Source organism: Enhydra lutris, unplaced genomic scaffold (genome assembly GCF_002288905.1).
Source record: "Enhydra lutris kenyoni isolate GAN:26980312 unplaced genomic scaffold, ASM228890v2 scaffoldscaffold93, whole genome shotgun sequence".
Lineage (NCBI taxonomy): Eukaryota > Metazoa > Chordata > Mammalia > Carnivora > Mustelidae > Enhydra > Enhydra lutris.
In genome coordinates this window covers 3,848,045-3,873,701 of record NW_019154177.1, presented here as the reverse complement: position 1 = coordinate 3,873,701, position 25,657 = coordinate 3,848,045, and the positions used below count along the sequence as shown (strand labels likewise).

The following is a 25,657-nucleotide window of genomic DNA, read 5'->3' as shown; positions in this document are numbered from 1 at the left end:
CTGCCGGAGCATAAGGAAATAGAACGGAATGGGCACAGGGACTCCTCCCACCTTCTCATAACAGGTGCACTTGGGTCCCCTCACCCTCGCTGATGTCACTGACCTATCCTATTTTCTTAGTAGTTCTGGGCTCCAAATTCTGTGCTAACAAAATGCTAGGAGCACCCCAACTTTTCCTGTCCTTTTATGATTTAGAGTAGGGCCATGTAGTTGCTTCTGTTTAGTATTTTTTTCCTGATTATAAAGTGTATCCACATCAACATGCTTGGAAAATACTGAGAAGTATTAAGAATAAAGCATTAAGAAGAAATTTAACCTCTTTCTCAAACACACAGCAGGGAGCAGATAGTATTCTGCCCCTTGGATCTGCTTTTCTTAAAGGTTCTTGCTCGTCCCCATCCCCTTCCCCTTCCCCAGCTATACATCCCCATCCAATAGGAAGGAAAAAAAAAAGATTCTTAGTCCAAAAAGGGAATACTGTGTTAACCTCCTAATGACTGGATGGTACCTACCAGGCGAGAGTTTCTTCTCATATCTTTTAGCTGAGCTGTCAGCTTGTCCAACTCTGTCTGGTGAACTTCCAGATACTCACTGCAAAAATAACAGGACACATACTCGTGAGCTCTGGGCTGGCTTTGACCTTGTCCTTCCAAAGGGGATGAGGAAGCCGAGACCTGCTCTGGGGAGGGCAGAGTTGGTGGGGGGAAGTGGCTGTGTGTTTCCTAATCTCTCGACTTTCTGAAAGCTCCAGGAGTCATTTCTGGTACCACCCAGATGGCCAAAAAGGAGAACCCCTGTGAGGCTGGAAAGTCCAAAAAAGAAAAAGCAGTGGGGGAGGGAGTGCGGCCAAACAAGGATGGCAGCTATCCTGGGTCCAGGCTCACAGAATTCTGTCCCCTTAAATACAACACCGACTCTAGAGGTCTCCCCGCATACCAGCGGGATCTTACTCTGGGCCAACAATCTGTAGGATAATATGGCATAATACATATACAGTATACTGTGTAATATAATAACTCGGGAAGGTTTCAGAATCCTTCCTCAGCAATCACCAAGTTAGAGCTGTCTGTCCACCGCTGTTTATGTGAAACCCAACACTGTGCTGAGTTAAACACATCACTAGTTTGGATCTCCCTCAAGGTTATGGATGTGATGTAGAAACCCGACATATTTCACGTATTTGAGACTCATTTAAGGCTTCCTCAATTACGGTACGAGAATAAAATACCTACTACAGCAATAGACACTTTAAAATGATTTGTAAAAACTTTCCTGCGCTCCCCTCCTGGCCCCCGAGGATTTTAGAAAGGAAAAACGTTCTAGGCGGTTAATAGCATCCATGGTCTTACTCGAGGCCATTTTTCAAGGCTCTGACGACCTCTTCCACTCGCTGAGGCTGAGGCTCTTTGGGGAGGTTGTTGTTTTTGTGTCCTAAATTGTGCATTTTCTTCAGTTTGGCCTGAGGCTTCTTGAGCGCAGAGGGATTTTCGATGAAGGAGTTACATCTGTGCGGAGGAAAAGGAAATTGTGAGTTTCAGGATCCAAAAGGGTCTGAGCAAAGAAACGCCCTCTGAATCATCTTGTGTTTGTGTTCATGTCATTTGGGGAAGGTACAGGTCCCCAGTGGCTGAACACCTGAGCCATCGTACATGCGGTTTATTGGTCGATTTGCTATGAGATTTATAAACTGCCGAAATCTGGAAGCTTGACAGGGCAGTGGCTCCCCAGGGTCAGGTCAGGGACCCTGAGAGAAGACATCCCGCACCCCTGAAACCTTATAGAAAGCCAAGGACAAGTGCTTCCAAGGAAACAAAGAAGCAGAAGGGTAGAAGCCAACGAACAGAAGACGCTTGCTGCACAGCTTCCGGCACAAGCGTTCACTAAACTCGACTAGGATGTGAACGAGGAGTTTCTGGATAAAATGCCACACCAGACGGTGTTCAAGGAAGGCCATGTAGCCGAACCGAGGGCTTTTTTAAGCTTTCTTTCTCTGGAGGGCATCATCTTTAGGTGGAACACAAAACTCAGTGTTCCTGTTAGTGGCAGGGAGCAGCCCGCAGGGGGAGGCGGACACCTGACAACTTAAGAACCCAACCACAGATCTGATTGGGAGACTGAGAGGCCAGAACCTCACCGACCCGCTGTCTAAGGGAAAGCCGTGACCCCCGGGTCTGGCAGGTGCCTGCCCCGTGCCTCCCAGGTGATTCTTTTCCTCTACGTAACCGTCTGTACCAGAGGGGACATGACAGGCCAGAGCATGTAGGCCCCCGAGTGCCCAAGACCTCTGTCGTCTCAGAAAAACTGAGGCCAGACTTATTCCATGTACCTATTTCGTGACCCATATGTTCCTGCTTGAGTTCCCCGAAGTCCTATTTTAGAGGAAGGGAGATTCCAGAGAAACCAGAGGACTGACTTTCCCAAGCCTGTTTCTGAAGGACATTGTTTCCCAGAGCCGCTCTGTAGAGGCTGTCTTTATCCACCGCACAACCTTACAGCAAATACAGTCTCCCCGGCGTGGCTGCAGTGGGAAACGTGCGGCCCGAAGGCTGGGGGTGGGGAGAGCCAGGCGCTCAAACCGCTAGCTTACCCCAAATCCTCAGCCATCTGCTTGGCAGGAGGAATCCTAGATGACAGAAAAGAAACTGTGGCACTTAATGTTTGGTACATTACATCTTCTCCGTGAAAGAGATTTAAATAATTTCTTGTTTTGTGTGTGTGCGCGTGCGTGCGTGCGTGCGTGCGTGCGTGTGAGTTTTGACAAGGCTGCACGCTCACAGAGCCTCTTGAGGGCATGAGCTCACGTCCTTCTCGAGCCACATCCCAGGACAGAACCACACCCGACTTGCCTGGACCGTCTCTCCTGCAGGCCGCTGAACCCCGCGAAGGACTGGCTTCTGATGATCCCATTGGGGCCCCCAGGCGAGAAGGACTGGGATCCTACCAACATGATTTCTGGGAGTCTGGCTGGTAGTCCTGGAAGAGAGTGGAAAGATTAGGGCAAATTACAGGCAGGTCCAGACAGAAAAAACACTCCGCTTGTCAACAATGGCAAAGGTGAGGTGAGGTGAGTCATGCGACCATTAGGTCCTACAACCTGCTCTTTTCAAGCCAAAGGGTTCAGCTCTCAGGTGAAGAAAAAAAAGATACCCACCTCCTGAGACAGAAATAGATAGAAACTGCACACAATTATCAGTTATTTTAGGTTGAGGTTTCTTTTCAGGGATATATATATATTTAAGACAAGGTTCAAATACATGAACACTTCGGAATGTTTACCTCTGTTCAACAAGAAAAACAACAGCAGAAACACACAAATAGGTCAAGTCAAAGCGTTAGCCAGGTCCTGAATCACGTTCAAAACCCAGTCCAATCTCAGGGGAGAATCTGACACTGAGAAGCCAGATGGCTGAAAACACTAGGTTTCTTTAGAGATGAGTTTACTTCAACGTGTTCTCCTTTTCTCTACCCTTAAGTCTCAGATAGGATCGTGCACTATCGTGGCCTCACGGAAGGAGGCGAGTACAGAGATCCTGCCGCAAAGGCTCATCTTCATGTTCTGAAGATACGCACACCAGAGCAGAGGGACGGAAGGAGAGGGGAAGACGGTGGGAAGCATCCACCCCATTCCGCCCCTTGCTTGGCTCTTGTCTCGACTCCCCACATACGACTAAGACGGACTGTCCAAACACAGCTTTGGCGGGACGTGAGTCCAAGGTCATTTCCCCCAAAGGACGGGTCTGAGCTGTCTGGGAACTCTATGCCCCTAGGTCAGGCGCACTGGAAGCACGCTGTCTTAGCAGGGACCCTCAGCCCGGAGCAGGGGGCGGTCGAGGAGCAGGCTCCCAGGGGCAGGGGGAGGCAGCTACTGTCCAGGCTGAGGGCTTCCAAGGTGGGCAGACACCATACTGGCCCTTGTGAAGGCATCAACCACTGTCCTCGAAAGACCCAACCAGGAAGCAAGCTAAGCAGCTAAGAGACACGGCCGCAGAACTTCCCGTCTATCCAGATATGCCAGGAGATAGGATATGATGCCAGGGTGTGAGGGAAGAGCCCCCCGCCCCCAGCCAGGCCTTAGTCAATGCACTCCTGGCAGCTCAGCAAAGGAAGGAGGTTGGCCTGAGTTGCTTCCCCAGAGAGAGAATGGAGGGCTCCTCCCCCAGAGGGCGGCTGGTTGTTAAATCCCCTCATTCCCTCCGCTGCCCCCCAGAAGAATCACTCTGGGCTCTGCAGGCATTCTTGCAATGCACAGGTGCTGAGTCACTCCCAGCCAGGCCAGCCCTGCAGGAGGCAGCCAGCTCGCTCTCTGACCTGGATGGGACTGGGGCTAGTGTCCCACCCTTTCCATTCCAGCCTTGGGAGGGGCTGGGGGTGAGTTTAAGTTTTGCAGGCATTCTTTAGAATCTTCAAACTGATAAAGTGCAAGTGTGTGAGTGCAGTAAAGTTCGTATCTAGTGCACCAATGGCAGGACAAAATGCAGGACTTAATGAGGTTCTCCTAAGTGTCCTTGGCCGCTTACGAAGAGGTCTGTCCACTGCTCAGGTGCAGAAAGCATGCCTGAGGACCTTTGTGTCTACATGCAAACTCGTCATGAACATCAAGAAGATGCTACAGTTTGTGTTATTTCTGTACTCGTGTTATAAACAAAAACGCACCGTAAGGTTTAAATTTGCAAAAAAAATTTTTCAAATAGGTGCCACGCCCAGCATGGAGCCCAGTTTGGGCTTGAACTGATGACCATGAGATCAAGACCTGAGCAGAGATCAGTAGTTGCACGCTCAACTGTGGCAAATTTTATTAGTATTGTATCTCATTTTTTAAATTACTGTTCACTCGATCTGCTGTTGCATTATGGGGTTCTTTGACCACAGGAAAAGAATGAAAGCATTTAAAATATCTTAATGGCACAGTTATCTTGTACTTCCTAGAAATTTTTAAGCCAAAAAGATTTTTTTTCTCTTATCCATTGTCTTGGTAGTTTCCATACGGGCCTCTGGTTCCCCCTTTCCCAGGCATTCAGTTTAACTAATGCAGAGTGCCACGTGGGGATCCAGACTTTGAAAAGGCCCTCAGGTGATTATTAGTCTCATCTCAGCAAAGAAAAGGGGGTGGGGGTGATGTTAGCTGAAATTTTCAATTTTTTTGGAAACTTTAAAACTTCAGTTAAAATAATCTGCTACAATTTCTCAAATCCAACTTTTAAAAAGGACTATTCAGTTTTAAATAAGCCTCTCTTTGCAAAGTTTAACTGTCTTGTTAAACGAATTGAACAGTGAGCGAGTAAAACATATCAACCAGATGGCAGAATAATTTACCTTCTTCCTTAGTTAAGTGATAGATAAGGAAAGGTCATGAGCCTAAAACAAACCTTTGCCCAAGGTTCTCAGAATGTGAAATGCTTTGGGATGGGTAAAACCCTGAGAAGCTTTTCATCATACTTATAGGCTGAATGGATGATCCGTAGGAATGAGCCTTTCTGGTCTTAGAAATGATCATCAGTGGGAAAGAATTTGGCCGAGAGCTGGTTTAGGCTGAGATCTCTATCCTGCAGGTCCTTTCTCCTGGAGGCTGCCCCGCTGCCCCAGGAGAGTCATAAAACTAGTGTGTGCAGTCCCTACACATAGTCAGGCTCCTGGAGGAAGGGAGAAGGTGGGGACGGGGTAGACAGAGGAGGAGGTCTTAGGAACGAGAGTAATCACACACATGCCCCATCCACACCCTTAATCCTGAAACAGGGTTAGTTCTCCCAGTTCTTCCAGACCCAGACCCGTCTTCCAGCTCTCCCATCTCCTTCCCACTTGCAAGTTATCCCACAGATGCTCTGTTATCACCTATTTGGTGACTCCACTCCCACCTCGGGGCCTGCTGAGTCAGCCAAGTCTGCAGGCTCCTTCCTGGCTTCCTAGAAATCCCACGGATGCGGTGTTCCCAGCGTCCAGCCAAACCACCCCCAAAACGACACGGTTGCCTTTCAAAGCTTTAAAGACTTAACACCAGTCATTTCCTCGGAGCAATTTACATCTTAACAGCGGATGCTCCTTTGGCCTAAAAGCCTTAACTGGAAAAAAAGGACCGCAGTGAAATGGCAGTATCATTGTCCTTAGGGGTAGAAAGCGGTACCCAAAGTTTGGAGGGTAATTTGGCAGTATGTGCTCGAGAAGTAAAACATAGGGATCCTTTAGAGCATCACGTCTACTCTTTGGTCTGTCCTGTAGACAAAGACTCAAGTTCACCAAGGGGCCTCTACGGGGGTTGCTCAAGATAGGCAATGTAGCAGTAGAGAAACGGACAGGATAGGCACGCTAATCTTTCGGGCAATGGTCAGTACGTTATGGGAAAACCATGGGACAGGATCTTCTGTGGCAGTTTTAAAGTCAATAGACCTACGTAGAAAGATCCAAGGACAAACTACAGAACAAAACAGAGTGTGACACCAGGAGCGTTACAAACAGAACAACATACAATCATGTGCGCAGAATATAAAAGTTCAGAAAACGTCCGCAAGACCGTCTACGGAGCAGGGGGACGGAGGGGTCAGCCATCTTTCAATGTTTGTATTCATTTTCATAAAGGAAATATGTATGATTTGTATGATGCAAAAAAAATTTTTTTTTTCTTTTAGATTTTACTTATTTATTTATTGGAGATAGAGAGAGAAAGAGGGGGGCAGAGGGAGACGGAGGAACAGACTTCCCAGCTGAGCAGGGAGCCCGACACGAGGCTCGATCCCAGGGCCCCGGGATCATGACCTGAGCCGAAGGCAGACACTTCAGTGACTGAGCCACCTGGGTGTCCCGCCATGCAAAAATCTTTTTAGGAATTGCAGACATTTGGAGCTGCCCCGAGTTAGGACTGGAGGAAAAAGAATGTCGCACAAAAGGTACATATGATGGGACAGATGTCAATGAGACTTATCCTGGGGGTCACTTCATAATGTGGAAAAACGCTGACTTGCTGTGATGTACCCCTGAAATTCACAGGCTATTGCTTGTCAATGATGCTTCAATTTATAAAAGGACAAAAAAAAAAAGAACATACCTGGTTAAGTGTTGGGTAACAAATATATTTACATTATTGTGTACATTTATAAGGCTTGCAAAGGAGAAATATGATTTCTAAGAAATAATGTCATTGGTGTTCCAAATTCTCGGGCCTCTGGTCAAGCTGGGGGTCTGCTCCTCACTGTGCTTTGTTGCAAGAGGCCCAGCAGTTGTATCAGGCAGCTCTCCCACTTCACCAATCTATGAGAAGGACGGAACTCCTCTGGAAAGAATCCCAAGAACCTTGATTTAAATACGCCCTCCCGTTCGGAGCTGAGCCTCTTAGAAAAACAAGCCAGAAGGCCCAGCTGTTTCTCTCGGCTGTTTCTGCAATGAATCCTGTGGCTTCCTCCTCTGCTGCACAGTGATAGGATCCCAGCACGGACCAGGGGCTTTTGGATTTCATACATCGTAACACAGGGATACAGGTGCCCTGGGCCCCGGTTAGGGACCGCCACCCCTGGACATTAAGTCCTCAAGTTTGTTTAAATTAGAAGGTAGCTCCTCCAATCAGCAGACAGGTTTTGAAGAAGGGCACAGAGCCTGGGGATGGCAGGGTCTGGGGAAGGGTCTGAGGCAGATAAAAAGAGGCCAGGGGATCAAGGACACCCCCTTCCTCCCTCCCTCCCTCCAGCGGGTCTCCTGCCGTGTTTAGACGGGAAACAGAATGTGCACATCTGAGTGTAATTCAGAGTCGGGAGTTAGAGCCAGCTCTCTGGGGAGCGTAGCAGTCGGCCAACTGTCAAGAAGAAATGAGTGAGTGGTAGAAATCACCCCCAGAGAGTTGCTTGCGTGGCAGGTGAGGACGGCTTTTATGGCTCAGCAGGGCCCTACACATAGCCCGTGGTTACACTCCCAGCAGAAGTCATAAAAGAGGAAGAAAAACCTTTGAAAAGCTCAGTCGTGGTCACACGTCTATGTTCCACTGTATTTTTATAGTGGTCTTGTCCGTTCTTGGGAGTTTGACTGGCTCGAGCTGGAACCCCCTCCCCAGACTGGAGCCGTTCCTCTTGGGGCCCCGTGAGGTTAGGGCTGCTATGGTAAGGACACCGAGAACCCAGTCACAGGCTGACCTCCTTTCGGCAAGTCTCCACGCTGACTAATTCAGAGAGGCATGGATTCACCCATAAAGGAAATGGACAGACGGTCTCATCTGCCAGAAGGAATGTGAAGATGACCGTTAAAGTATACTGAGGTTCGTTGGCGGAAATGGGAATTATTGGGTTATTTTGAGTTTTTCTAAGCATAAAAGCACTCTGCTATATCAGGAAAATACAAAAGAAGTGGAAAGAAGGCAGGACAGAGACGGTGAGAGAGAACTAGCCTGCTCCATCACCCGAGGACAATCACCAGTAGAATTTCGGTGTATTTCGTATTCCTCGAGTCTCTCCTTTCCCATTTAAAACATAAAGATTTGGAACATAATCCATGCTAAATTTTGTATCCTGCTTATTTTTATCAGATTCTTTTTATAGGGCCATGTCGAGGGGTTTATAAATGAGCCTTTTCCTTCAACTATCTTTAAAAGGGAACTTAGGTCTACCCCAGAGTTCATGTGCTCCTTTGGAAAGTAAAAGGAAATCCGACCAGTCTATACGAAACATGCTTTTTATTTCTGATTTTAAGATGTGGCCAAAGGCAAGGGGGACCCTGCAAGGGTGACACCAGGGTTTCTCTTTGGGAAACGAGGGAACAATTAGCATTAGCTCATGCTTGAGTTGCGGGACACCAAAGCTCATGACATTGCCCTAACCCTTGAAGAGAAAGGCTTTTAGGGTGCTTTACTCTGTTTATTTAACCAAATCTTCTGGTTAATAACACATACGGGTAATTCTGGAAGAGTCCCACCAATGATAGGAAATACGAGACATCTGAGATTTCTGAATGATGCCAATAGGGGTATCTCTGTTCTCACCAAAGCATTTCTCATGAGAGGAGAGGGTCTACTTAAAAACCAACAGTCGCCACAGTTTCAAAGCTATACGCTCCCCAGAAGTCAGACTGAGACCAATCCTCTGAGACGGGACGATGACCAGCAGGTCAGGTGGAAGGTGGCTGGGGCGACACGCCGGCAAAGGTGACAAATGCTCTCATCAATGCCAGGGTTTGCTTGGTGCCAAGGAGGGGAGCAGGCACAGGGGCAGGAGAGACCTTTGAGGGGCCATGGGGTCATGCTAAAACTGTGCTATGGTCATGGTCAGACAACTGGACACACTTCCTAAGACCTAAACTGTACACTCAGGATGAATGAATTTCACAGTATGCGAATTCTACATCAATAAAACTATTCAAAAGTCATTTTTAGAGAAAGTCACCATTCCTTCTGCAAGAGGAAGTGCCAAGAAACCAGGACCTGAAAAGGGAAAGGCCGAATCAATGAACAACCACCTGAGAGGTGATGGCTTCGTGATTTGATCCCGAGGCCGTGTAGGACGCTGCACGCGGCTCCCCCACCCCCTCTTCTGAGTCACTTCTGCATGCCTGCTTTGTGCTCCTCTGCTCTGCTTCCTAACGGTGCCATCCTGTTTATGCTCCCCCACATCTTGGTCAGGAGCAGAAGTATAATTCAGTTGTCTGAAAGAGGCATGTGGGCCAGATGTAAATAGCTATGCTAAATGATTATTTAAGATGAAACCTAAAATAGGTGTCTGCTTATTATATGGTTGCAAGGTACCTATTACAGAAGTTGACTAATCTTTTAAAAAAAAAGTAGATATATTTAACTCATTGGCTATTTTTTGTAACATACTGCTTTAAAATAAATGAAGTCAATGCTAATATTTGCTTCTCAGCTGCCAACGTTGTTAACCAGATAATAAATGCATGCATGACACGTGACACTAAGAAGTGACCTGGATGGATACAGAAATCTATAGAACAACCCAGCATGGCCTCATTCCTCAAGAGACGGAAGAGCCAACATGGCCTCATGGGCGAGTCCCAAACTTGCTGGATCTCCAATCTGGTGTCCGTAGAATGGGAGTAGTATTTTCTGCCCATGTTAACAGGCAAGGATTATGAGGTCCAGCTGAGATCAAGGCATCATTCAGGGTTACAATTGCAAGGCTACTCAGACATCTCCGAAACCTGACTTCTCATCATCCCTGCAGATGGTAGGATATCTGCCTGAAAACATACCTAAAATCTAGGAGTGCTTTCTAGAAGGTAAAGTTCAATGAACTTGGGAGAAATGGAAAGAAATTCATCTTTAGAATCTCTGGGAACTGGGATTATTTCTCTCAATCAAGACATAATGAAGTATATGGGGTGTGTTCAGCACTGGCGGGCTTCGACCATTGTCCAAGATCCAAAGAGAACCCAAACGGATCTCTGCTTTAACCAGCCTTAATAATGTAACTGGAGAGGAAGATACGGCCATACCTAAGCAGGTGGGAGACAATCGGTGATGTGGGGAATAGCAAGGAGTGGCACCTAGGTCTCAGGCTCCAGGAAAGTAGCAGGGTAGAGAGGACAGGAATCTGGGCTCAGTCCGGGCTGGACACTTAATGGTTGTTGGAACTTTCATGTGTTACTTTTCTGAAACCCAGGGTCCTCATTTATATAAAGGACAAACCCTTAGAGGATTTTTGTGATGTGCCAATGAGCAAACACACACAATGCCTGGTATGTAGTAAGTGCTTAAGAAGTCTCGCTGTTAATACTAATGTAAAATCTAGAGCATCACCTCTGAGAACTCACAGATTCAGGGACCCACCTGTATTATAACGATTTTCCTGAATATTTTCTCTCTTCAACCAAGCTACAAACTTCTCTCCATAGAGAGGAAGATCAGTGAGACAGGGGCCACCAGAAGTTTCATAAAAGAGGTAAAACTGGCTACCTCCAGGATGGGAATGATCTGGAGAGGTAAAAGCTACAAAGCTGGAAACTAGCATCTTTCTGAATATAGCAATTTTTAGATAATTACAAAACTGTGCTACTTTAAACACTGATAAGGACTAAACACACGAGTGCTTGGGAAGCATAGTTCAAGAGCCAACTTAAAAAAATGTGATTTTGAAATAATTTAAAGCTTACAGGAAAGTGGTAAAAAAAAAAAAAGTACAAAAAGCTCTCCTATATCCTTTGTCCAGATTCGTTATTTGTCGATGTCTGTCACATTTTACTTTGTCATCCTCCCCATGTACACCCACACACACATTATTTCCTAAATCATTTGAGGGCAATTTGCATATACATATTTACAAGTATATTTGCTCTTCCCCATTGAGCAATTTGCAAATAAGATGCAAATTTACTTTTAAATACAACCATGTGTACTTCCAAAGAACATAGACATTCGCTTACATGGCCATAGTACGATTGTGAATATCAGGAAATTAAACATGAGCATAATACTATTATCTAATGTGCAGACCTTATTCAAATTTCACCAACTGTTCCCAGTAACGTGCCACAGGCCATCCCTGCACCCACATGACAGGAGCCGATCCAGAACCGTGCACTGTCTCTCTTGTCATATGCCTTTAGTCTCCTCTCATCTGGGATGGTTCTTTGGCCTTTGTCTTTCATGACATCGACGCTTTCTTAGGGTACAAACCAGCTGTGATCTAGAATGTTCCTTAGTTTGGGTACGCCTGACATTTTCTCATAATTAGATACAGGCTCCACATTTTGGGCAGTGACATCACATAAGTGATACTATTGTCCTTTTAAAGAATTGCATCAGAAGACACAAGGAGTCATGTGGCCCCATGGCTGGTGATGTTAACGTTGATCACTAGGTTGGGGTGTGGTTGGCCGGTTTCTCTCCTGGAAAGTTACTATTTTTGCCTCTGCACTTGATAAGTGGCTGGTGAGGAGGTGCTTTGAGGCTACGCAAATATCTTATTACTCTGACTCAGGAGTTTCAGCCTCCATTGATGGTTCTTGCCCAAATCAAGTATTACTATGATAGTGGCAGAATGGTACTCTTTGAACTCAATAACCTTTCTCTATTATGAGAAAGAGCTTTCCTTAATCTTTTTTATATATTTGTTTGTTTATTTCTTCACTGTCAGGATGGACTCGTGGATTCTTATTCGATGAGTTTGACCCATTACTTTCATTGACACAAAAGACAACTGTTCTCCATAGCATTTTCTAAGCAGTTCGGCTAAGGGGTCTTTCCTCATGAACAGCAAAACGCCGCATCACTGGCGGGAACTCAGAGATTCAGGGACCCCCTTGTATTATAACTATTCTCTTGATTATCACATCTCTTCGACCAAGCTATAAACTCCTGAGGGTTGGCACCATCTATCCACACCCCTTCTTTGATTCCTAGTACAGAGTAGGATAGAAAACGTGGGCTGATCCAGGTTTCACCCAAGTCACCGGTCCCCTCTACGCTCCAATTTTTCTCAATAAAACGAGGACAACAATATCTAAGTCACCTCATTTGTTGCAAGGGGAAAATGAGATAACGTATGTAAAAGGCTTGGTGTGAACGACTGGTTTCTCCTGTGAACTAGAACTTGTCCTTTGAAGATGCATCCCACTTTTCTCAATCAAGTGGAATGTATTAATTGTAAAACCATATACATTTTACAAGTGAAGAGACCTATAGAAATAAAGTAATTTGATGTGACTGCTTCCTTCTTTCTCTCTCTTTTGTCACCACTCAAAGCAGTGACAGCAGAGCACGGTAAAGCTATTTTAAGGTTCTCGCTGACTCATTTGAAGAGTAAAGAAGAAATGTTAATAGCGTGTCTCTTCACTGGGACCGTCAGTTGCAAGGGCCCGCAGGTAACTGACACCATTTCAGCCTCTGGAAAATGATAACTCTGTTTCTTCTTCTAGCCTGGTGGATCAAATAAATGCAGGGAGCGGCAGCTGGCCTGGTGATAATTAGAAGAGAAACGATTCGGGGTGCCTGGTGGCTCAGTGGGTTAAGCCTCTGCCTTCGGCTCAGGTCATGATCTCAGGGTCCTGGGATCGAGCCCTGCATTGGGCTCTCTGCTCAGCGGGGAGCCTGCTTCCCCCTCTCTATCTGCCTGCCTCTCTGCCTACTTGTGATCTCTCTCTGTCAAATAAATAAATAAAATCTTAAAAAAAAAAAAAAGAAGAGAAATGATTTGGGACATAAAGCTGCAATCATAAGAGGGGCTGAGTGGATTTTGACTAGTGTTGTCATAGCTCGTCTTGAAACGCCAAGTCTAGAATTCTCATGGACCTTCATGCGGTGCAGGCTCCGGAGCAAAGCAAGACCACCTGTTTCCCGTTCGAAGGAAAGAATGTTCTGTACTTCAGTGAGGCTGAAGCTATGAGCAATAGTAAGTCCAATGACCTATATGTATATCAAAAACCACGCCTATCAAAAGGGGAAAAAACCTCCCGGGAACACTGTCCCCAAAGACAGCTTGGCTGATCTTGCCAAGAGAAACAGACACCCACCACAAAGCCTCACTTTCTGATCAGCAGATTAAAAACAACGCCCTGATAGAGAAGAAAATGGCCCCGTGCCTGGTACCATCAACTCCTTCAGGCTTTCCCGCAGGCGGCCTGTTTATCCCTACAGCTTAGTAACTGATTTCTAGCTCAAGGCGAGTGCTGCTTCTCTACTTCGAAGAAACATCAAAATGATAGTGATATCTTCTATTGCTATTTGCCTCCACAGATATTACCATTTTCGTAAGCTCCTATTTTTTTATTGTTTCACTAGAACCGAGCTACATATTTGGAAATCTTAAGCAGAAGAAAAACCCCATGAAGTTTCTAGGAGAAGTTACCGAGGAGTGTGCCGGGAAACAGAATTATGCACAATGGGCTTGTCCCCTTGTCTAGCACGTGTGACGAACACTGATATTCATTAACGAGCCCGAGATGTAGGAAAAGGAAAAGTGCCTTGTAATAAAGCTGTGTGGTATGTTTCATCTCGGAGAAAGGATAAATTATCTTATTTTTTCTAAGATTTTTTTTTTTAAGTAATCTCAACACCCAATGTGGGGCTCAAACTCCCAACCCCAAGATCAAGAGTTGATCTTGATCTCGACCGACTCAGCCGGACAGGCACCCAAAAGGACAAACTACCTTAAAGCTTTTCAGATACAGCTTCCATAATCAAACTGGGACATATTACTGCATATGGTCCATTCCTCTTTTTTTCCATCTGAACAAGTAAACCGAATTGATCACGTGATGGCAAATACAGTTAAAACCGAAGACTCGATCGTGGTGCTGTGAAGGGATCACACCTTCATCTGAGGAAGGCAGGAGGTTACTAAGCTCTCGCGACATGAAGGCGACACAATGGACTTAAAACTCAAGCAGTTCTTTCAAACTCGAGTTACTTTCGTCATTTTATTCCTGTTGTTATGACAACACTTTTAAAAGCAGCACTTCAAACGCTTAGCATTCAGGCATCTTATTATAGATTTGAAATTAACACCTAAGGGTATGCAGGGCTGCTCCTGGGAGGTTTGGGGGGCTGGAAACCAAGAAGAGACCCAGTTAGTGCACCTAGACTCCTTCTGGGGTTTGGCCCCCAGAGTCCCTAACTTGGCTTTTTTCTACAACAACAAAAAACAAATAAACAAAAAGCCAAAAAATCAAAAAACCCAAAAAACTAGTGAGGGCTCATCCAGAGGAGGGAAGAGTACAGAATTTATGTGGGAAGATATGTATTATTATTCACAGTCTGTGTTCCTAGTTGCATATGCGAACACGACACACTTTCATGACCTTACATATATCATTTTCTTGGTTACGGCCTGTGTTGTGGGCTTTTATAAGTCTGCACGCGACAGTATGTTCTGTTGTTGTTGTTGTTTTAAGATGTTTTATTTATTTAACAGAGCTAGAAAGATCACAAGCAGGCAGAGAGACTGGCGGAGAGAGAGGGGGGGAAGCAGGCTCCTCTCCGAGCAGAGAGCCCAATGTGGGGCCCGATCCCAGGACCCTGAGATCATGACCCGAGCCAAAGGCAGAGGCTTAACCCACTGAGCCACCCAGGCTCCCCCGTTGTTGTTTTTAAGTAGGCTCCACGCTGGGCTTGAACTCCCGACCCTGAGATCAAGACCTGGGCTGAGATCAAGAGACAGACACTTAACTCCCAGAGCCCCTCGGCACCCCAATGATAATGTTTTCTGATGGCTCACAGTTGCTTACTGTTAGCTATTGATGTAACTCAGTTTATAGAAAGATTTCTCATAGCACAGATTTATTATGAAAATTAATAATTAATAAAGGGATATTGGAGTTGGAGTGAACCCCTTACATGAGTCAGTTGCTCAAAGAGCAATCACACTACAGTCTGATGAAAGTGTAGAGATGTTTGTTAGACTTCATAATTTTTTTTAAGGAGCCTATAAACAGAGAAACGTTTTTGCTAAGGACACGAGCTGGATATTGGCATTTTCCAGTCATTATGTATTCGTAGGGAGAACTTGATCTGTCATGTTGAATTCTCCCTGCCCTGAAGTACATTCCTCTGATAATTTTACCTTGGTCTCCCTACATCTGGGGTGTTTGGTATGACGGCATGTGAGTTATTACTAAACAAAGTGCGGCTCAAGTAAACTGTGCTGATGGGTTCATTTTGAAAGAAGTTGGCGTCGGTGTTATTCTGGGATTCTAACAGAGTTAGGCTGTGTGTGAACGTGCCGCCATGTGCCAGCAGCTTCAGAGTTGAGTGGCTTTTCAGATTTGTCCTCTGGACACATGTTCTCTGCATGGTAATTTTGGCAAATTAAGCAGCTATAATAAGGATCGTGGTTTTTGCTGCTGCATACCAAGAAGGTAGCCATGTGAACAACATTTGCTGAGTTATTTTTGGTTGCCAAAAACAAATAATTTATCATCAGAATGCAAAGCAGTTAGGTAGAGCTAGATTCTCAACAAAGCAGAATTAGGTTCATTTTTAGGGTACACCAAGACTGTTTAGAAATTTCTTACTATCCTTTGCTTTGTCCAGAGGATTTGAAGCTGTAAAAACAGCAATGAAGCAAAAAGTCCATGCCTTCCTTAGCTTAAAGTACAATTTAGTGCAAAGAAAGAATAAATGTTTATGGCTTCTTCCTACCAAAGAAAGACCCACACCAAAGAACTGGGTCCTTCCACATACAGTAAATTTCTAACACACAAGACAAAGGATACATGACAGACTCTTTGTACACATGTGAAATGCTGTATTGCTCGGGTCTGGAGCCCAAAAGGCACGGTCAGGACGCTCTCCCCTCTCAGGTGCCCGCATGAGTCCTACGACCACCTTGAGCTCTCTCACTCAGGCTAGTAAGTTAACTTCCGCTCTTAACCACCAACGATCCCTCCCGCCCGTTCACTGTCCTGAATCAATTTACCTAGAGGGGGTCAGGTCCATTCTTTTTTAAAAAAGATTACTTATTTGAGAGAGAGAGAGAGAGAGAGTGAAAGGAGGAGCAGAGGGGAGGGAGAGGAACAACCAGACTCTGCACTGAGCTCAGAGCCCAATGTAGGACTCGAACCCAGGACCCCAAGATCATGGTCTGAGCAAAACCAAGAATCAGACGCTTAAACAATGGAGCTACCCAGGCACTCCAGATGCATTTTTATAGAGCAGGAAGATGAGGGGTTGGAAGACTTCCCAAGAGCACCTGTCTTCTCTAACGCCCCTCTCAACCACCGCTTCTCACCAGCTTGAAACCCTGTTCTCTGCTAGACCTTCCCTATGATCCCTCACAGAATTCATCCCATTCGCTGGCTCACACGAGAATGGTGTGAAGAACTACTTTTAGTTTTCTGGGACTCAGATCTCACTCTGCAAGGCTTGGCCTTCCTCTGGCGCTTGTCTTCTAAAGTTTTTCCCTGGTTCGCTGGTGAGAAAGTGGTTGTCACTTGTTTTCATGGGTCTTTACCCACTGTCTCTACCCTCCCCCTCCATCAGCCTGGGCGGCATTCTAAACAGAGTGAGACCAACGATTCTTTGGACAGCCAGAGAGAAATAAAACAGGGAACAGACTTTCCCAGGACCACTTTGCAGGACCTCAGACATGCCACTGATCAAATAATTTCTTAAAGGAAAAACGAAGGGGAAGGACAACAAGAGACTCAATGGACACACTACCCTGATGTGACATGCGGATCCTGTGTTGATCGTGACGCCGAACCGACAGAACTAAGGTCATATTTTCTTGGGACACTTGGGACATTTTTTAAAAAAGATTTTATTTATTTGACAGAGAGAGAGAGATCACAAGTAGGCAGAGAGACAGGTGGGGGCGGGGGTGAGGCAGGCTCCCCACTGAGCAGAGAGCCCGATGCAGGGCTTGATCCCAGGAACCTGAGATCATGACCTGAGCCGAAGGCAGAGCCTTAACCCACTGAGCCACCCAGGTGCCCCGACACTTGGGACATTTTAATATGAAGTACATATTAATCAGAACTGTTGCTGATTGTTTACGTATGGAGCGGAACACGGATTATGTGAGAAAATGTGCATACTTTTGAGACACACACCAAAGGATGTAGGAGTGAAAAGACCTAAGGTTTAGATTTACTTTAAAATGCTTCAGTCACGGACACTTGGGTGGCTCAGTGGGTTAAGTGATTCCCTTTGGCTCAGGTCATGGTCCTGGAGTCCCAGGATCAAGTCCGGCATGGCGCTCTCTGCTCAGCAGGGAGTCTGCTTCTCCCTCTGACCCTTCCCCTTATCATGCTCTCTTTCTCTCACTGTCTCTCAGATAAATAAAAATCCCAGGACCCTGGCATCATGACCTGAGCTGAAAGCAGAGGCTTAACCAACTAAGCCTCCCAGGGGCTCCAGGAAACAATAATTTTTAACCTTTTCACCCTTTATAGGGCCCTTCAGGACACAATAAAAGGCAAGATGGATGCGATGCAGGGTAGTCCTTGAGTTGCTCAGATCCTGGTGCAGAAAAAGATGAAGTCATCAAGGAGGGAAATTTGTGTCTATTTTCTCTAGAAAGAGGAGGAGATTTTGTTTGGCCTTTTAGCTTGGTGGCACTTCAAAGCAAACAAGAAGTCTATAATTTGACCACACTGATGGTCAAATTCACTGGCTTTAGGTTCCAAATCCACCTCATTTTCCACTGCCCTCGGGCCAACATCTGTGTAAACACAGGCACTCCGAGCTGGAACCATGTCTCTTGGGCCAACGGAAAGGGAGCTGTGTGGTCAGAGAGCCTCAGAGTTTGCCTCTGTTTCTCTGGCTTGCAGGGAGAAGCTCGTGGGAGTACCTTGAGACTTTTACCATCAACAAGGGGACAGGGAGGTCTAAGGCTGTCAGGACTTGCAGAAACAAATGCATACTTCAAGCAAACTGGGGCTGGGCGTGGGGCTGGGTAATAAGAGCCATGCGAAAGCAAACAAAAATGAAATAATCTCCACGTAGGGAGGGTAGGCGTCCAAGCCAATAGACAGAGACCTTCTCCAGCATATGGCGCTTCTTTCCAAAGAATGTAGTATCAGGTGCTAAATTAAAAAGAATTTATGACAGGTGATCCTTTGGAAAGAAACAGAACAGTTCATCTGGTGGCTAAGCAGCTGTGTGTGTTTCTAGCAGAGCCTCAGGGCCTCGAAGAGGAGATGGGTAGTAACATTTTAGGTTTGCAGATTCCCCCTTTCCAAATGCTTTGACAGCTACTCTACATCCCGATAGCAACTGTGTTGGGTATGATAGTTATCACAATGCCTGTTGTTTAGGTAAGGCAACTGACCTGCAGGGCACGGTCCACAAGATTGTTGGAGGAACAGAAACTAGAATCTGAGTGTCTACCCCCCAGATGGGCTCTTGTGTCTACCCAACTCCATTTTCCTTCAGCTGAGAAGGCAGAATTCCTCGCCTAGTTTTCTTTCCCTGTTTCTTAACGGGACTTCCTATCAGCCTAGAAGGAAGGGTCATCGGTGTTCAGAATGCCCCCAAAGGTCATCCGTCGGTAGTAATCAGGTACTCAGATGGCTCAGGAAGAACGGCTGACACTTGTCGATTACCCTCCTTGTGTTGTATTTTCTGATTTTACAACCAGACCTACAATGAGGCGCTCATTATGGGTTAACAACGATAATGACAGTATTTTATATTTTTCTAAGATTTTATTTAGTTATTTGAGAGAGGGAGAGAGAGGAAGCACGAGCTGGGGGTTGCAGAGGGAGAGGGAGAAGCAGGCTCCCTCTGAGCAAGGAACCTGATGCGGGGCTCCATCCCAGGACCTTGGAATCATGACTTGAGCAGAAGGCGGACCCTTAACCCACTGAGCCACCCAGGCATCCCATGATGGGATTTTAGATTCAACAAAAATAAATGGGCAATCTTTGCCATGCAGAGGTAATCCATCCCTGTCCCTTATACTCTGTGGCTAAATCCAGAAAATCATGACCACTGTTAGCAACTCAGTCATTGGTTTATTTGAAAACATTTGCTACACTGAAATATTTAACCTACATCCCAGCCTCTGTAACTTCCTATTGATATAACTCTCACTAAACTCCAGAAAAAGCCCAATATACTACAACATCTAATTTAGAAGTTCCCAAACCTGGCTACATATTAGAGTCACCTGGAGAGCTTTCATTAATTATTATGATTATGACTATGATTATTTTTTATCTGGAGAACTTTTAAAAAATGTCTGAGCCTTAGCCCCAAAGATTTAGATTTAACTGATCTGGGGTGGGGCCTGGGGATAGGTATCTTTTAAAAACAAATCTTCCCAGGGCTTACATTTTCTCTGCACACATGGTATGCAGCAATCACTGACCCTATCTCCCTTCCATTCTTTTAATATGTAAAAAATTAAGTCATTAATGGGTCCCTGGTCACCTGATTCTAATTCACTACAAACGATATTTGAAAAAGGCATTGCAAGTGTTTGCCAGGAGAAACAGGATATAATTGTGTTTTTATTGAATGACACAAAAAGCGAAAGATTCTGGGAATCCTAGAACTTAAAAGAAAAACTTTTCCATTCTTGCATGCAAAGACTTAACAGTAATGCCTTCTAGTGGGCATTTGGGTGGCTCAATCACTTGAACCCCTGACTCTTGATTTCGGCTCAGGTCATGATCTCAGAGTCATGAGACCCCGCCCCCATTCCCTCCAACCCCCTCCACCCCTGTTGGTCTGGCTCTGTGCTTAGCGGAGAGTCTGCTTGGGATTTCTCTCTCCTCTCCCTCTGGCCCTTCTCCCACCCACACACACATGTGCATGCACACGCATTCTCTCTATTAAAAAAAATGCAATGCCTTCTATCTCAGGGCTGTTGGGATGAAAGAACTCAGCCTGCCTGGGTTTGTGGCCAGCAAGACTACTTTTTATATGTATCCTTGATAGGTTGCTTAGCCTCTCCAGGCCTCAGTGACCTCACCTGTAAAACGGGGATGACAATAAGACCAAGCTCACTGGTTGCCTGAAGAGTAAATAGACCAGGGAATGTCAAGTGCTTAAAAGACTGACTATGTATTTGTTATTTTTATTGTAACCGTGATGAGACTGTATTATCAAATCATTCTTAGTTTAATAAGGTCTAGATTGAGATTCCTAGGCATCTCCCAGAGGAGAAAAGCTTCAGAGGAGTTGAAGGCATGAGTTTTATAATTTACCTAGGTACTGTGCGTCTCTTGAAAACTGAATTAGTAATCTGAGCTAGTCTTCAATGATAGAGACTATATGATATATGCAGAGGGAGTCAAAAACTGTTGACTGTGCAGCTGGGGTGCACCTGGCTGGCTCAGTCAGTAGAGCATGCTACTCTTGATCTCAGGGTCGTGAGTTCGGGCCCCACACTGGGTGTTGAGATTATGTAACAATAATCTCTTTTTTTAGGGGCACCTGGGTGGCTCAGTGGGTTAAAGCCTCTGCCTTTGGCTCAGATCATGATTCCAGGGTCCTGGGATAGAGCCCCACATTGGGCTCTCTGCTCAGCAGGGAGCCTGCTTCCCCCTCTCTCTCTGTCTGCCTCTCTGCCTACTTGTGATCTCTGTCTGTCAAATAAATAAATAAAATCTTTTAAAAAAATCTTTTTTTAAAAAATGTGGTTGGTATTAAATTATGGTGCAGGATCCTGGATATTTTACCCTCTCAGCAGGCATTTTTAAGAGCTGATTTCCCATGGCATGATTTGCTGTTTTTTTCAGTGAACACCCTCCAGACAATCAGCCCGCTCTGAACGTTTTCTTTTTTGAAGGATGTCATCCACACTGTATGTTTCTCAAACCTCTGCTCAGACTTGGGAATTCAAAGTACAGAGAACACTGAATGTGGGTGTTGAGTACAATCAAATGGGGTGAGCACAATTCAGAATGTGAACTATGTAATGTCTTTCAAAAATGACATGAATTCACATAAGAATGTATTTTGATCCAGTGGAGGGATATAATTTTTCTGTGCCCCCTAAATATATCATTTTGGCAAGATGGTTCTATTGTTTCCAAGTTAGCAGGGCGGGGGTTCCAGCCCCAAGAGTAGATGCCCTCCAGCTTTTCAGCCTGGGGTCCCCAGGGTGAAGAGGAAAGGGGGCACCAGTGTGGATGGGTGGCCAGATGCAGCGAGTAATCACACCCCTGCCTTCTGCCACCCTCCAGAGCTGGATTCCAGATTACACTGTATGCCACAATTAAGATTTGCTGCAAGAAACGGTAGTATTAAATTTATAGTCATGCCTCTGTTAGTACTTCCAGAGTCAAGGAATATGGTTTACGTGAGAGCATTTGTCCCAGCAAATGAAGAGCACATATGAACGTACATGCAATTATCACGAATTTCCTGAGTGGACTCAGCAATTTCATTCCCCCGAAGCTCTGGTTGATAGAGGGTCTCAAGTTATACAGAATCTTAGAGAATCCTACAGCCAGTGTCTTCATAAGAGGTAGAGAGAAGGAGCAAGTGAGAATAAGGAAGCAGCAAGACCCAGAGGTTTAAACCCATATGCGCACACCAAGACCCATCAAGCCGTATGGTATGTGGTTACAGAATTAGTCAGCAGTCACCCAACTGGTGTGCATCCTCCCCTTGGGACACTGACCTCGGGACAATGGTTTCCTCTGCTGTAAAATGGAGACCATACATCTGTGTCTTAAAGTCCTTATGAGGATTAAGGGGCATCATTCTTGTAAAGCCAAATGCCAGCCACAAAGTAGGTACTCAGTGAAACTGACGCCAATCCCATCATCACCATCATCAGTGCCATCCTCATCAAGGTCAAGCACAGAAATACCAATGGCCTTACCTAAACAATGCAAGTTTTATGTTTTTAGGCTCTGATTTATTTTGCTAATCGAGTTGGTCATGCTAGAACCTAAAATCTCAAGGGAGAAATTCTGACACAGTAACCAGATTATCCTGGAACTGCAGCTCCACTGACTGAGCTGGGCTCCCCTCGGAGGGGTGCATGGGGAGGGTGGGCGAGGGGTGAGTGATGCTCAGCTGCACCTGAAGACAGACGCTGATCAGGGCATGTCACATTGCCTTGGAAAACTGGGGTCACTGTTTTCCTAACAATAGCAACGGAGGGCCAAATACACATGTTCTTTTTTTCCTTCATGAACTGTCCTCTGATTGCTCCTTTTGGATCTTAGGGGAAACCCCGTTGGAGGGATAAGAAAACTGGAGTGGAGTTCAACACCCAAGGTGTTGTGTTTTGAACTTCACGGCAAGGCGTTTGTTTAACCAGCTCGGTTTAACCACGTCTACATGTAAGTTCCTACATAAGACATTTCCCCCCCCTTTTTTTTTAATTAGTTAACTTATTTTTTAAAAGATTTTATTTATTTATTTGAGAGAAAAAGAGAGAGAGAGAGAGAGAGAGCGCACAACCAGGGGGAGGGGCAGAGGGAGAAGCAAGCTCCCTGCTGAGCAGAGAGCCCAACACAGGGTTCCATCCCAGGACCCTGGGATCATGACCTGAGCCGAAGGCAGACACTTAACCAGACTGAGCCACCCAGGTGCCCCAAGAGATTTCTTTTATAATTCATTGCCAGGGGAATCCACCTTCTGAGGAACTGCTGCTCTGTATGTCCATCTTTCTGATGGCAATTACGTAAGTGATAGTCTACCACGGACTCCCTTTTGCCTGGCTTCAAGGAAGTTCAGAGCAAAAGTCACAGCTCAATTGTAGCACGAACATTAATTCTTTTTAATAAACTGTACATTATTGTACCCTGTCTCAAATGCTTGAAAAGTCACAGAGCATAATTTCTTAAGCAAACTTTTACCAAGTCTTATTCTCTGAACTACTGTATAGGAGTTCAAACCATCTATTGCTGGACAGAAGTTGCAAGGATATTTCCATCCAGCTGGTTTTATGCTTAGTTTTTAGAAGCCACTGGATCACGGAGGTCTGGAGACAGTGTGGAAGCCAGCGATCCAGGATTCTAAATCCCCCATCAGTGTCGACAAAGGAAATCATCATCATTCCCATCGGATTATTCCCACAAAAGAAATTAGACTCAGGCTAACACGGGGCCCAGGAAGGTAACTTATCTCACACAGATTTGAAAAATGGGCACTTCTGGAAAAGATGAACCAGGAGTTAAATCAGTCAATTAAGGCTATTGTTCTGGGGATCCTATTCAAATGCAGTCAAGCAGATCAGAGGACTCCACTTGTGATGCACATCAAAGGGAAAAGAATACTCCATTTAACAAGCCCACGCAAGTGTGCATCTCCCACACACTGGCTGCCACTTCGAATCTTTTCTAACAGGGAGTCGGAGGGGCAAACCATCGAACAATGAGGCAGAGCTGACAGGATTCATTTTTTTTCCACCGCAGGTAATTACCCCACATAAGTCTCCCATGCATCACTTAAAAGCCGTATGAATTAACAATGATCTTGTTTTCCTACATCCAGGAACTAAGACAAAACAGATCAGGGGATACTTTACATGTGGGTATGGATCAGACAATAGTATTTATGAAAAGCGCGGATAATTCCTTTTTCCTCTGCGTTTTCTCCATTTCCGTCCCCCTTTTTGGAGTGGCCCGGACCTCTGCAGCATCGCGAGGGTCGGCAACCTGGCAACCACAGCCCAGCTCAGTCGTGTGGGGGGGGCCCACTTCCTGACTACGCCCCTCCCTGGCAGTTCCCGTGGGAACTCCGAATTCGGGGTCTTTGTGTATTTCCGCCCATGGCCACAGCCCAGAGGACCCCGGTTTAAAACTGGACTCTGTTCATACCAGTCTCGTTGGGTCTCATGTCTCAAACCTAATGCTAATTAGGTGATGCTAATAGGAACGACCTCAGAACCTTGCAAGGACTCTGGGAATTAACACAGGTGCCTGACACACTGTAAATGCTATTCAGTGGTCACTGTGACTCCTCAGGTTACTGTTACAGAAAACATTTTTATTTAGATCGGGTGTTTCACAACATAAGTGGGGGCTTGGTGTCAGCATGCCGTATGACACACATGTACCCACATCTATAATTCAGGATTTGCATTTATTTTATTTTGTTTATTTTATTTTAAGATTGTTATTTATTTATTTGACAGACAGAGATCACAAGTAGGCAGAGAGGCAGGCAGAGAGAGAGGCGGGGTGGGGGGAAGGGGAAGCAGGCTCCTCCTGGAGCAGAGAGCCTGATGTGGGGCTCGATCCCAGGACCCTGGGATCATGACCTGAGCTGAAGGAAGAGGCTTTAACCCACTGAGCCACCCAGGTGCCCCAGGATTTGCATTTATTTTAAAAAATTGCAATGACTTGGGGCACCTGGGTGGCTCAGTCATTAAGCGTCTGCCTTCGACTCAGGTCATGATCTCAGGGTCCTGGGATCAAGCCCTGAGTAGGGCTCCCTGCTCAGTGGGGAGTCTGCTTCTCCCTCTGCCTCTGTCCCCTCCCCCACTCATGCTCTCTCTGGTTCTCACTCAAATAAATAAATAAGATCTTTTAAAAAAAATTGCAGTGACTTCAGACACCCCTGTGCCCTGGAATGCCTGAAAACTACACACTTCCTCAATCGGGTTTTCTCAGTACCTTTAGCTCGGTAACTGCATATCCACATGCATGGAAGCATCGTGAGTTAATGCAGTCCATCAGTCTCTTTCTGTTTTGAATGTCCTCTTCCATCAGTGGGGAAAGAGTCACTGTAACCAACGGAGCCAAAAAAAAAAAAAAAATTACATCTGGAAAATATTTTAATATGAAGACGCACACACTGAGGATCCTCCAAACAAAACCCAACACAACAGAAAAACAAACCCTAGAAAAAGAAACAGCCCATGTCATTTCAATCCTATTTTAGGCCAAAGACCATTATGACAAAACTCAAAGGTCAAACTTCTTTGGAAATGTCATGGGAGCCTGAAATAGGAGCGGTAGGTCTCCACGTGCAAAATACAGATCGGGCTGAGAGCATTAGACAGGTGATGAGGGAGTCATCAGACTTCAGGCTCCCGACGAATCTGGGTTCAAATAGGCCTCACTATGGTGACAGCCTGTGACAGGCAGACAGAACCAATCACCTCTCCCTCTCCCCAGCTTCATGACGTTTTTGCCACAAAGGCAGGTTGAGTGGATCTTCTGGCACCAATAGGCCCCAAATGAGGAGCAGGGACACTCAGTGCTGACCCAGCCCCTTCAGCGCTGTGACCTTGGACACCCCACTTTACCTTCACGTTCTGTTTCCCAATCCAGGGAGCCAGGGGCATTAATGGGAGTCCCGCTACGTCACGGGGTTCTGTGGCTT

The 25,657-nt window shown here is 45.7% G+C and overlaps 1 protein-coding gene across 3 annotated transcripts in view; it reads right to left on the bottom strand.

Annotated features, from left to right (window-relative positions):
- Positions 1-25,657, bottom strand: part of LOC111138641 (RHO family interacting cell polarization regulator 2) — a 210,826-nt gene that overhangs the window by 51,856 nt on the left and 133,313 nt on the right. For all 3 annotated transcript variants that reach the window (XM_022490673.1, XM_022490672.1, XM_022490674.1), the window contains exons 2-4: positions 2,847-2,973; positions 1,350-1,505; positions 513-591 (exon numbers count right to left, since the gene is read on the bottom strand). In XM_022490673.1, the coding sequence (XP_022346381.1) occupies positions 513-591; positions 1,350-1,505; positions 2,847-2,973 (362 nt within the window). The remainder of the gene's footprint in view (positions 1-512; positions 592-1,349; positions 1,506-2,846; positions 2,974-25,657) is intronic.